We start from the raw sequence: 13,433 nt of genomic DNA, 5'->3' as shown, positions 1-13,433 counted from the left end.
AACTCTGCTCTCTGGCAGTAAAAAACCATTCCTCCTCTTCCTGGAACTCACTGCTCTCATTTCCAGGATGAACAAGTTTAGGAATTCCAGAATCGTAGTGTTTTTTTGGAGCATTTTAATATTTAATGTTTTCCAGAGACAGCTGGTTCAGAAGGAAATGAGCACAATGATAACGTGACTTGATGGAGTTCACTCATGGGATTAGTGTCAGTTCAGGGAATGTAAAAAAAGTTGTGTGATTTCCTATCTCAAACTCAATATACAAGATGACTAAACGTGATTTTGCAGCTTTTAGAAGTGCAGAATTAGCACTGAAATCAGCCTATTTTATTAATTCCAAGGTGAAATGGGAATGACAGAATGTATTTCATATGGAGGTGAAAGGAAAGCAAAGTGCACTGGGTGAACTGAGCTGCACATCTGCCTCTGAAATTAATTTGTGTACATCTGTGTTTTCTCAGTCCTGCTTTAGTTCCCTGAGTTTTGGGTGCAGTTTATATTTGATAAATATCACAAACAAACAGCTGATTGTGTTACAAAGCTTTCCTATCTGCTTGCCCTGCTCACAGCTTTCTCAGTGACAAATTATGTTTATTCCTGTTCCTGCAGATCCTGCACCACCACATCTCCAGCGTGGAGAAGCTGCCCCTGACCACGGCTGGGTACCCCCTGCTCATCCACTGCAAGAACTTCCACGTGGCTCATTTTGTCATTGGGCAGGAGAGGGACTGCCACGACGTGTTCACCTCCCTGCTCAAGCTCTCCCAGCCAGGTATGGCTTTGGGAATCTCTCCTGGGAATCTCTGCAGTGCTCCAGACTGAGCTCTGGAAAAGCTCTGCTGCCCCACGGTTGGGTTTGGGAGGAAAAAGGGATCACAATCAGCTTCCAGCACCAGGGACAATGGCAGGGCTCTGTGGGGCAGGACATTTGCTTCCAAAGTAAACATAGTCTTGGGAAACAAGAAGGATGGAGAGAGGTTGTTTACAGGAGCCTGGAGGGACAGGACAAGGAGGATGGATTCACACTGAGAGAGCAGGATCAGATGGGATATTGGGAAGGAATTCTTCCCTTTGGGGGTGAGCAGGCACAGGGTGTCCAGAGAAGCTGTGGCTGCCCCTGGATCCCTGGAATGTCCAAGGCCAGGCAGGACACTGGGGCTTGGAGCAGTGGGAGGTGTCCCTGGGGTGGCGCTGGATGAGCTGTTGCAGCCTAAACCTCTCTGTGATTCTGTGGGAGTGACGTGGTGTCCCATGAGGAACTTCTGGAGGGCTGTGCAAAGTTCATCTCCAAAACTGGCCACTGTCAGTCTCCTGTGTCACCCAGCTCTTGGCTCTGTGCAGTTCTGCCCTTTCCAGCTGATCCAGGCATTCACAGAATTCCCAAATCCCACTAATTGGCATTTTGCTGCATTTCCAGCAGCGTGTTCAGGCTTCTCTGCAGTGTTTGCTCACTTTTGAAAGCCTGTGCTTCACCCTGCCCTGACTTGGAGTCACTCTTAAAACCAGACATCCTCAAAAGTCTGTGCTCTCTTCTAGCTCCAGCTTTTTATTCCAAACCTTCAGGCTTTTCTTGCAGGACAGCATTCCACTGAGCTCCTACCTGGCTTCTGCCTCTGGCAGCCTCTGCTTTTGGGGTGCTGGAACCAATATTTGGAGTTGTGTCATTACAAGGATGTCATTTGTAGTTACAATTTGTGATGGTGTCACCAGGCTGAGGGACAGGAATCAATGGCACCTTCACACAGGGCTGGAAATCCTGTAGGAGAGATGAGCTTTGCAGAGTTTAGATTGATTTTTTTTTTTTAATTGATATTAAAGCCTGTGTCTATTTTCAGCACCCCCTTTGTGCTCTTTGGAGTTTTCTTAGTTGTGAAGTTCTGCCTCTGATGCTGTAGCTGTGGTGTTACACAGTTCTGTGGTGTTACACTTAAAAGCTGCCACTGCTCTTTGAGGTTTGAAAATTAGAGGTTTGGGTAATGCCTGAAGCGTGGGAGGTGTCACTGCAGGGGCTCACACCAGTTTCCTTTGGTCTCAACTCTGTAAATGGCTGTAGCTCTTTCTTGCCTTCTACTTCTGGATTGTAACAGCTCATTTTGTTGTTTTGAGATGTCTGAGTGTGCTTCCTTTATGGATTTTTGGCAGAGCTCATCATTACTGATGATTTGCACACGTGTGATGGACATCTCTGGGTTACCTGCTTTATCAGCCTCTGACAGGTTTCCCTCTGTCTCTGGAGCTGCCTTGGCAATCAGCTGGATGAATTAGTGGTTGGATTTGCATTTTTTAAAGAGAGGAAAGGAGGTTTGGATGGTAAATGGGAATTTATCAGAGCCAGCCTGAAGCCTTTGTTGGGCTGATATTCCAGACATCCCTCAAGTTTTCAGAATTTGTTAAGCAATGACCTTACAGGACTGCAGCAGCTGTTGTATGAACCCTCCACAGAAAACAGATTTTTTAATCCATATTTTCACGTGTGGGTTGATGGTTATGATATAAATCCCATGTAACGTGCTTACTGTGGTGAATTCAGGAGGAAATCATTTGTTTAGGAGAAAACACTGCTTCCAGTTTGGGCTAAAACACTTTATTAAATGTATCTTCCTGCATTTGGGAACTGAGTATTGGAAATTCCTGAGGATTTCAGGATGAATTTCAGCACTTGGTACTATCCCAACCAAGAATCTATAAAATGTTGAGAAGTCTTAAATCCTTTGAATCCTCCTCTGTAGCACTCAGGCATTGATTTCCAGAAGTTTTGACCTCCCTGGATGTGTTTACATCTCTAACTTGTTGACTTTTTTCTTTCTGCTTCCCAGTGAAACCCGAAGAACTTTATGCTTTCTCTTACAACCCTAAAATGTCCAAAGAGAACCGGGAAATGGGATGGAAATTGATTGATTTGAGACTGGATTACCAGCGCATGGGAATTCCCAACGACTCCTGGGAAATTACAGATATTAATAAGGACTATGAGGTAATTCCTGCCCAAAGGAGCCGTTTCAGGCACTGTCTCCTTGTTGTTATTAATGGCAGCCCTGCTGCTGCCTCTGGGGAGGAAAGAGCTCACTTGTTTTGAGTCAAAGCACATCATCTTGATGGGGAGTTGCAGATAATGATGCTCCAGGAGAGCTGCAGAGTCACCTCGTTGTGTTTGATCCCCCTGGCAAGGGAGCAGAGCTTTGTTTTCCTGCAGAAATGTCAGCCCATCTGTTAGGCAAAGCCTCGAGTACCCTGAGCTGCTTTTGGTATTTCCAAAGCCTGTCCCACCTGGCTGGTGAAAGATGGGGAGCAGAGAAGGAAATGGCAGAAGTTTGGATTGGTGGGGAATGAGGCAGAGTGGAGAGGGGCTGAGGAAGAAAGAGAGGGAGGGAAGAAAAAAACAATGGAAAACAGACCTTTTTTTTTTTTGCTTTCTCAGTTGAATCTTCTGCTACCTAAGAGCCCTTTGTCATTTCAGTCTGAACTGCCTGCTGCTGTTATTTTCCCTGAAAGGCCAACTTGGATCTAAACAACATGAAACAAAAGCATTTGTCAGCAAGCTTGTTCAGAATCCTGCTCCACATTATTTCCCTTTTTATTTCCTCTGGGGCTGCTTGCAGTCAGACCTGCTTGTTGAAAAGCAAAGCAAGCAACTCCAAGGAAGACACCAACATATTCATAACCCTGAATCCCTTTCCCTGGTAACTTTCTTTATTTTAAGCTCTGGATTGAAGAAATACAAGGCTGTGCTTTCAGGTGACTGCCAGTTTTACCTGTGGAAGTCTGAATCAAGCTCTGATGTGAGAGGTGCTGTTTCCAGCAGCTGCTGAGGGCACCCATCTCAAATCATTAATCACTCTGAGGCTTTGCTTGCTGCAGTGGAGCTCCCAGGTGCTTTAGAGTTTCCTCACAGTTTCCAGCCTGTGTTTTAGAATTGTAAAGCCAGGCTTGAAAAGCAGCTTATCTGTGGAGTCCATGCTGCAAAGGCTGTGCTTGTTTTAGGAAAAAAAGGATGAAGCTGCTCCCTGAGGATTCCACCTGAGTGCTAGAAGTGCCTTTTGAGTTACATAAGATTTAGAGAGAACTTTTTTTAATACAGTTGTTCTTAATTTCTCCTTTTGTGAGAAGGAATTGTTCCCTGTGAGGGTGCTGAGGCCTTGGCACAGATTTCCCAGAGAAGCTGTGGCTGCCCCTGGATCCTTGGAATGCCCAAGGCCAGATTTGAGGGGGCTTGGAGCAACCTGGGACAGTGGAAAGTGTCCCTGCCCGTGGCAGGGGATGGGATGACTTTAATGTCCCTTTCAACCCAAACCATTCTGTGAATCTAAATTAGAAACTTCCATCAATTTTCTAGATTTAATTCCTTTGAATCTGCATTGCACAGTCCAATTTTTAGGTTCAGCTGCAGGATCGATTGTTCCCTCTGCCTTGTTTCCCTGAATACCTCGTAACCTAATAAGCTCCAGATGAATTTTTCATGAATTTTTAAGTGCTCAGGAGCAATATATGGGTTTTTTTTCCTCTGTTCTCTCCCTCAGGTTTGCAGCACATACCCTCCTGAGATCGTGGTGCCTCGAGCTGCCACCAAGGCTGTGGTGATGGGAAGTTCAAGGTTCAGGAGCCGAGGGCGGATTCCGGTGCTTTCCTACTTGTACAAGGAAAATAATGTCAGTGCTTCACTGCCTGCTGCCTTGAGGGGCACGAGGGCTCTCCTTTTTTTGTCCACTTCCTTTCTAATGACAGGAAAGAATAAGATAATTATTTGATTTGAGGCCTTTGAGAGCTCTGCTTCTCTTAATGGCTTTCGTTCTGAATGAGCTGAAGGCAAACACTTGGAGTGCATCCAGAGCTCTGCCAAAAGCACAGACTTTCCAAGCTTCCTGTTGGGAATTTTTTCTTAATCAGCTTTCAGCAATTCCTTCTGATGTGGGGCTTTTTTAATCTCTTTAGCTATACTGAATAATGTTTTACTAAGTTATATGTTGACTTGGCTGGATTTTCTCAATATTGAGGAGGAGGAACCAGCCTGAAATAAATCCCCGCTAGTTTAGAGTAAGTGAAGGTTTCATTTTTATTTTTTTCTTTTTTCCACTGAAGACCAAAATGTAAATTTGTAACTTTGCTGCCTCAGCAGTGTTTTAGATGCTGATGTGAGGAAAATTCAGTCACAGCCAAATTGTTGTTTTCCTGAGGAAGCATTGCCTTGACCTGGGCACTGCCTGGAGTTGTGCTGGAAACTAATGAAATTTCCTTAAAATACACCCAGTGCTGCTCTGAAAGTTCAACAGCAACAACTGATAAGGAGAACGCAAAAGAATTGTTTGGAAATAGAAACCAAATGGAAAACATGAGAAATTGCTGCCTTCCAGTACCTTCAGGAGGCTCGTGGAAAGGAGGGAGAGGGACTTCTATATGGGAATATAGTGACAGGGCAAGTAGGAAGAGTTTTAAACTATCAGAGGGCAGAGTCAGGTGGGATACTGGAAGGAATTGTTTCCTGGGAGGCCTTGGGTGCCCCTGGATCCCTGGGAGTGTCCAAGGCCAGGCTGGAGCACCCAGGGGGGATAGTGGAAGGTATCTCTGCCCATTGCAGGGGATGGAATGAGATATTTTTAAGGTCTTTTCCAGCCCCCCATTCTGGGGTTCCACGAACTGCTGACATTTGGGCTGGTGACCATCAGGCAGAGCAGGCTGAGCCTTCTCACCCTCACACCACTCCAAGTTTCCCAAAGTTCTTGCTTTGTGAGACAGCCCAGTGTGTGTCCAGCAGCTCTTCAGAAGGAGGACAGAGGATAGTTAACCTGTGACTCAGAGGGGTTTGGGGCAGGAGGAGAGGCTGTAACTGTGACCCCACAGGGATTTGGGGCAGGGAGCAGGCTGCAGCTGTGACCCCACAGGATTTGGGACAGGGATCAGGCTGTAACTGTGACCCCACAGGGCTGTGGGACAGGGATCAGGCTGTAACTGTGACCCCACAGGGCTGTGGGACAGGGATCAGGCTGTAACTGTGACCCCACAGGGCTGTGGGGCAGAAGGAGAGGCTATAACTAACCCCACAGGGGTTTGGGGCAGGGATCAGGCTGACTCTGTATCCCATGTGTGTATTTCAGGCCGCCCTGTGCCGCTGCAGCTGTGACCCCACAGGGGTTTGGGGCAGGAGGAGAGGCTATAATGTTACCCCACAGGGCTGTGGGGCAGGGATCAGGCTGTAACTGTGACCCCACAGGGCTGTGGGGCAGGGATCAGGCTGTAACTGTGACCCCACAGGGCTGTGGGGCAGGGATCAGGCTGTAACTAACCCCACAGGGTTTTGTGCAGGGATCAGGCTGTAACTGTGACCCCACAGGGTTTTGTGCAGGGATCAGGCTGACTCTGTGTCCCCTGTGTGTTCCAGGCTGCCCTGTGCCGCTGCAGCTGTGACCCCACGGGGGTTTGGGGCAGGAGGAGAGGCTATAATGTTACCCCACAGGGTTTTGTGCAGGGATCAGGCTGACTCTGTGTCCCCTGTGTGTTCCAGGCCGCCCTGTGCCGCTGCAGCCAGCCCCTGGCCGGGTTCAGCGCGCGCTGCCTGGAGGACGAGCAGATGCTCCAGGCCATCCGAGAGGCCAACCCCGGCTGCCCCTTCATGTATGTTGTAGACACGAGGCCAAAGGTACCTCCACGGGCTCTGGGTTGGTTTTAAATCTCTTGTCTGAATGGGCAGTGCTGTTCCCAGTTCGTTCTGTCACAGTTGTGGGTCAGTCCTGCAGCAGGAATGTGGGATTGGGCTCCTGGTTTGGGGTGTGAACTGATCCTCAGGGTTTGCCCTCCTGGAGTGTCCTGGGTTTGAGCTTTGTGTTCAGGGTGACCTGGGGGAACTGGCAGTTGTAAACCTGTCTGGGACAGTGAAACATTTTCCTGCAGAATCCTAAAGGATAAAGGAGAGAACTGGAAATGGAGTTGGAGGAAAGCCTCAGGATTCAGCTCTGTGAGGCTGAAGTGCTTTTACTGGCAGATCTGGGAAAAGCAATCTCTCCCCCTTTTTTTTTTTTTTTTTCCTCCCCTTTTTTTTTCCTCCTTTTAAAAATAACACTCATGATGGAGCTTAATACAACTCAGCCCCACCATTTGGGGCTAGAGCTTGAGAGCTGAAGGTTTATTTGAGAGGAAATATTTCCAAAATGAAAATTTTAATGACTGTCATCTTGAGGAACTGAATTTAGAAACCAATGTTTCTGTGTTTCCCTCAGGTGGCTTTATTTCCTCTGTGCATGTTTGTCTGTGAAAATTGGGAATTCCCTCACTATTCCTATACCAACATGGATGTCTGGCCCTGTTAAAAATGGCTTTTTTAGTTCTGCTTTCCTGTGCCTTGTCTCTGAATTTCCTTAGGTAAACTCACACTTAGGGCAGGTTTAGTGTCTCTGGTAGCAAAAACTGAGGCTTTTTACTACCCTAAGCAGGATTTTAATGAACCTCTGACTAATGAACTGCAGTAATTTTAATGAAACAGCTGAAAGAACTGTCTGGGAGGTGGGGAAGTACAGCTGAGTAACAGCTTTGTCCAGTACATTTTCTAGGAGATTTAAATTAAAAAAAAAAAAAAAAGGACTTGCAAAACAACCTCTCTGAATTTCGTTGTGATTTTTCTCTGTCTTTTATTTTGCCAGTTGAATGCCATGGCCAACAGAGCTGCTGGGAAGGGCTATGAGAATGAAGATAATTATGAAAACATTCGTTTTAAATTCATTGGAATAGAGAACATCCATGTGATGAGGAGCAGCCTGCAGAAACTGCTGGAAGGTGGGTACAACTCTGGGAGGGGGTTTTTCTTACCCCTTTGGACAGAACTTCCTGCTGAATATCCAAATGTTCCGTGCACAAAACGTGTTCTGATGGGAGAAAAGTCAGCATCTTGCTTTGTTTGCTGCGTTCAAGTGGCTGAAAGTATTAAAGGTGTTAAAATGTTTTCCTGCTTGACATTTTCTTTGTTCTTGTGCTTGGTTTTGTAGTGGTTCAAAAATAGCATCTAATACTAAAAAACATTCCTTGATGAATGTGCCAAATAATAGAAAAAGGTTAGAGAAATATTCCATTTTACAGCTGAGACAGGCTCGTGGTTCCTCCATGATTTACTGAAAGAAAACCAACAGAGGTTGTTCAGAAATGCTTTTTGGGGTTTGTTATATTTGGAGTATAAATAGAATTTATGAGCTGAAATACAATTTTGGCATGATCTTCCAAAGACTTGAATCTCATACTTTGTCCTAACTTTCCATTTATTTCTGATTCCTTTTAACCAAACTTCTTTAAAACACATTAAATTCATGTTTTAATACATAAATACATGAAAATGCAGAGTAATTATGCTCATTGTGATCACAGGGAAAAATGCAAAGCGGGGCTAAAGAATCATTGGGGACCAAGAGAGCAATGAGGTCCAAAGTTTCACCAATAAAACATTGGAGAATTGTGGAATTCAAGTGCTGTCATTCAAAATAGGAGTTTAATATTTTAATAACCACCATAATGCTCATCTTTTTTTCAAAATAATTGGGTAATTGATGCTCTCAGGTGGCTCTGTAGGATCCATGGTGATCTTGGGACAAAAATTGGGCTGTTCCCACCCAAAAGAGTGGCCTGATCACAACTCTGAGTCCTCAATTGCCTCTTCCTGGCTGATTTATTTTGTGGTGGGAGAAGAGGCAGAATAAAAACTTGTTTGCTCCCATATTCTTCTCCAACAGTGATAAAATCTCATTCATTTGGGGCTTATGGACTGTTCTGAACTTTGTAACTCAAAGTATTTTCTGTGCTGGGTTTCATTAGAGCAGCTGAGTTGCCTTTCCAGGTTAGACTTGTTATTTCTGTCTCTAAATTAGAGAGAAAAAAATAACTTCAAATCTTTGGGAAGTGAGTGGCTACAGATGTGATGGTGATTTAGAGTGAAGTAACAACTCACTGCTGGAAAAAAAACAACAAAAAACCCACAGCTGAATATAAATAATGAGTTACCCTTTAAACAAAGAGCAGGAGATTTCCAGAGCCTCAAAATTCTCCCAAAACCAGCGAATTTTTTTAGTTATGAATTTCAGATACACAAACCATTAGCGTGTCCTTTAGACACAATATTGCTGCAAGCACTTAAAAACTTTTGGGAGAGAAATAATGAGGATGTGCAAAGGATGCTGGTTTGATTTTTTTGTGTCTATTCCCAGTGTGTGAGATGAAATCCCCCTCCATGAGCGATTTCCTGACGGGGCTGGAGAACTCGGGCTGGTTACGGCACATCAAGGCTGTGATGGATGCAGGAGTTTTCCTGGCCAAGGTAAAACTTTCCAAAAATTCCTCCTGGTGTGTTGGGGATTGTCTCAATAAAACACCAAATAAAGATGCCTAATTTCAGTCAGGAGGCAGTAGAAATCGGAAGAAGAATTGTAATAAATAAAGTTTTATTTGGCGTTTTTTATTTGGCATTTTTTTATCCGGCGTTTTTTATCCGGCGTTTTTTATTCGGCGTTTTTTATCCCCCGTTTTTTTATCCCCCGTTTTTTTATCCCCCGTTTTTTTATCCCCCCGTTTTTTTATCCCCCCGTTTTTTATCCCCCGTTTTTTATCCCCCGTTTTTTTCCTCTTATATATTATGATTTTAACAATTCAATTATTATAACATGCTGTGCTAAAAAAGCACGTTATTAATCCATAGGACTGACACTTATTTTATTAGATAAGTTACAAAAATAGCAAACAACACCTTGTTGTTATTAAAAAAAATATTGTTTACACAAGGTTATTAAAAAAAAAATAAACTGTTAAAAAGTTTTTCTTGAGAAGAGTTTTTCTCTTCTCAAACTTAAAAAATATCAAGTCCCCAGGGGACTCTGCAAGGTTGGGAAGGTGGCTCTGGGGAAAAGGTGTTGTTTAAGTTTGTTTAAACTCTCCAAAAATGTTGGGTCATGCTGGGCAAATACAGGTCCTGTATTGTACCAGGGAGTTATTAGAGCTCATTTGAAACATAAAATCCCAAAATGTGACTAAATGACCTTTATAAACCTTTCCTAACCCTGTGCTCATCACTCATCCACTGCTCTGCTTTAATTGAGGGATTGTTTTGCCCTGTTTATTTTTCTCCCGATTTGATGCGATGTGGACACTTAATTTTGATTATTCAGTCCTCATTTCTGCAGAGCTGGTGGCTTTGCAGGTCAGGCAGAAGGAAGGAAACCACTAAGAAATAGCGTAAGGGATGTGCAGGAAGTGTGTGGTGAGAGAAGTGAGTAGTAAACACTGATTGTCTCTCACAGTTTGCCCACATCACAAGAAACTTTTATGTTTCTCTCCTGCCCTGGGTGAGAAAAGGTTGGGGGGAAGTTGGGATCAACTCTTCTAATTTATCTTGAAGTTCTAATCCTTAGGTGTCCAACTATTTTTCACTCACCCACCAAATTTTTTCCTCAGAGCCTGGGAATCCTTGGCCCTCCAGAGATCCCAGGGGCTGGGTTTTACCATCCTGCTGCAGCACTGTGTTTTATCTGGGGCTTCTCTTGATGCACTAGTGCATTTCCACAAGGCCAGAGGAGAGATGAGCAACTATTTTTCACTCATCCACCAAATTTATTCCTCAAAGGAAGAGCCTGGGAATCCTTGGCTTTCCAAGAGATCCCAGGGGCTGGTTTTTACCATCCTGCTGCAGCACTGTGTTTTATCTGGAGCTCCTCTTGATGACCTGGTGCATTTCCCCAGGCCAGAGCAGAGATGAGCACCGTTCCCAACTATTTTTCACTCACTCACCAATTTTTTTCCTCAGAGGAAGAGCCTGGGAATCCTTGGCCTTCCAGAGATCAGAGGGGCTGGTTTTTACCAGCCTGCTGCAGCACTGTGTTTTATCTGGGGCTCCTCTTGATGACCTGGTGCATTTCCACAAGGCCAGAGGAGAGATGAGCAACTATTTTTCACTCATCCACCAAATTTATTCCTCAAAGGAAGAGCCTGGGAATCCTTGGCCTTCCAGAGATCCCAGGGGCTGATTTTTTACCAGCCTGCTGCAGCATTATGTTTTATCTGGGGCTTCTCTGGATGGCCTGGTGCATTTCCACAGGCCAGAGGAGAGATGAGCAACTATTTTTCACTCACCCACCAAATTTTTTTCTCAGAGGAAGAGCCTGAGAATCTTTAGCCTTCTGGAGATCCCAGGGGCTGTATTTTACCATCCTGCTGCAGCACTGTGTTTTATCTGGGGCTCCTCTTGATGGCCTGGTGCATTTTCACAAGGCCAGAGCAGAGATGAGCAACTATTTTTCACTCACCCACCAAATTTATTCTTCAAAGGAAGAGCCTGGGAATCCTTGGCTTTCCAGAGATCCCAGGGGCTGGGTTTTACTGTGCTCTATCTGGGGCTTCTCTTGATGGCCTGGTGCATTTCCCCAGGCCAGAGGAGGGATGAACACCATTCCCTGGGGTTTTTGGGGTGGTGCAGGGTGGGGGAACAGCATTTCCCTGAGCTCTGTGTCCCTGGCAGGCTGTGAAGGAGGAGAAGGCCAGTGTGCTGGTGCACTGCTCCGACGGCTGGGACCGCACGGCCCAGGTCTGCTCCCTGGCCAGCCTCCTCCTGGATCCCTTCTACAGGACCTTCAAAGGCTTCATGGTAAGGACAGGGACTATTCCAGTGCCAACAGGCCCTGGGGAAGGGCTCAGGATGTTTCCTGGGACTGGATAAATGAGGTGGAATTGCTGTGAGCAGCACGGCAGCAGCTGATGGATAATTCCCAAATCCTTGTTCCTGCAATGTCTGCTAATGAGAGATCTCAGTAAAAGGTGCAGCTCTGGCAGCAATGCACCAAAAAGTGCTGGAGGAGTTTGTCCTGCAGGTCTCTTACCTGCTGGGGTTTGAAATTGGGTGAACTCAGTCCTGTCCCCTTGTCCATCAGTCAAATCTGCATCATTTCACTCCTTTTTAAAAGCCATTTCATTTTAATTTGGCTGTTTGCCTCTAGTGCAGGCTGCCTCTTAATTTGCAGCCATCCCTGCATGAATTCAGGGCAGTCTGTGATGTTTCTTTCCATTCATTTCTTGTTAAATTCCTGAAGAGCTGCTCTGTCTCAGGGGAGCTCCTTGAAGGAATCCCTGAAATCAGAACAATGCAGATTTTACCTTTTCCAGTGTCAGGACTGTTTCCTTGCATTCCATGCTGGTTTTACAGTTTCTATTTTTATTTCTGGATTATACTGCAGTCTTTTAACAGTTAAAATTCCATCAGCACATGGAACATCTGCTGGGCTTTGTCTCTGGACAATCCTGCATGAACTGAGAGTGAGGATTTAGCTCAGGACACATCCCTGTCTGTCCTCATGGTTTGTGGGCACAAGCCCCATGACAAGGGGTTATTCCTAAAGGAATTCATCAGCAGTGCAAGGAATGGAAAAATTTAAAAAGCAATTTAAATCAAGTTTTCTAAGAACTCTGTTGTGATTTTCTGCCTTCCTCCTCTTAATCTGGATAGCAGGAATTATCTTTATCTATGATCCAGCAAAGAAATGATGGATGCAGCTTCAGTCATGTGGAAAACAAATTATTTTATCTTATTTATCTGTAAGGAAAACAGATTACAACAGTTATTATTTTCTATAACCACAGGCATCTATTTAGAAAACGCCACATAGTTGTTCTGATTTCATCCTGAACTCCTCATTACACAGCTGTATTTCATATCTTTTTGTCTCTTAAACATTTGTTGAAACTCCAGTTGCTGATTTATTTTGCTGAATATCACAACACTCCTTTCCAAATTAAATAGCACGGTGTAATATTAAGCTGTTAATTCTCTGAGCTCAATATATTTATATATTATGATTTTTAACAACTTAGAAACTCCCTCAAAATGATAGTTTTGAAATGAGTTCTGATTCCAGCAGAGCCATTGCCTTGGTAACTGGATAATCTGTAAATCACAATGTTCCCATTGATTTCTGGGGATATATTTATAGCAATAGGGTCAGCAGGTTGTCAGCTTTTTTAGGCTTTAACATTAAAAGCTTCATTTTGCTTTTTTTTTAAAACCAAATTAATGCTCTTTTCTTAATCCCTGTTTTTGAAACCTGCAGGTGCTGATAGAAAAGGAGTGGATTGCAATGGGTCACAAGTTCTCACACAGGTGAGAGGGGCACGTTCCCCTGGGGGGAGTGGAACCAAAACTGTCATCAAAAATTGAAATAAAAAGGAGAAAACATTGAGAAAATATTGGCATTAGTGACATTAGAGCCAGAGTCTGTTAAGGCTGTTATTTCATCACTGTGTTTTTAGTGCTTTACAAAGTCATGGTTTGAATTCTGGGTGTTTTTTTACTTGAAAAATTCTATTCCTTGAGGAGTGCTAATCATGGAATCACAGAATCATGAAGGTTGGAAAAGAATTCCCAGAGGATCTCAGGACTTGCCCAAGTTCAAAGCATAAACTTGATCTGGAAGAAAACTGATGGC

General features: G+C 44.4%; 2 protein-coding genes across 5 annotated transcripts in view; both read left to right on the top strand.

Annotated features, from left to right (window-relative positions):
- The window catches only part of MTMR8 (myotubularin related protein 8), a 277,728-nt gene that overhangs the window by 1,993 nt on the left and 262,302 nt on the right, over positions 1-13,433 (top strand). For 3 of the 4 annotated variants that reach the window (XR_014591479.1, XM_083876263.1, XM_083876264.1), the window contains exons 3-10: positions 610-772; positions 2,817-2,974; positions 4,518-4,646; positions 6,497-6,631; positions 7,629-7,761; positions 9,177-9,286; positions 11,477-11,602; positions 13,059-13,108. Coding sequence is in view for 3 of the 4 variants with exons in the window: in XM_083876263.1 (XP_083732389.1) it covers positions 610-772; positions 2,817-2,974; positions 4,518-4,646; positions 6,497-6,631; positions 7,629-7,761; positions 9,177-9,286; positions 11,477-11,602; positions 13,059-13,108 (1,004 nt within the window). In the remaining variant the exon portion in view is untranslated. The remainder of the gene's footprint in view (positions 1-609; positions 773-2,816; positions 2,975-4,517; positions 4,647-6,496; positions 6,632-7,628; positions 7,762-9,176; positions 9,287-11,476; positions 11,603-13,058; positions 13,109-13,433) is intronic. The other variant, XM_083876265.1, reaches the window with a different exon arrangement.
- LOC310917755 (endothelin receptor type B-like) overlaps positions 1-13,433 on the top strand; it is a 372,101-nt gene that overhangs the window by 349,398 nt on the left and 9,270 nt on the right. The window lies entirely within an intron of this gene.

The sequence above is a fragment of the Zosterops lateralis genome, assembly GCF_965231275.1.
Source record: "Zosterops lateralis genome assembly, chromosome: 21".
Classification (NCBI taxonomy): Eukaryota; Metazoa; Chordata; class Aves; order Passeriformes; family Zosteropidae; genus Zosterops; species Zosterops lateralis.
This window is presented reverse-complemented; position numbering and strand designations above follow the sequence as displayed.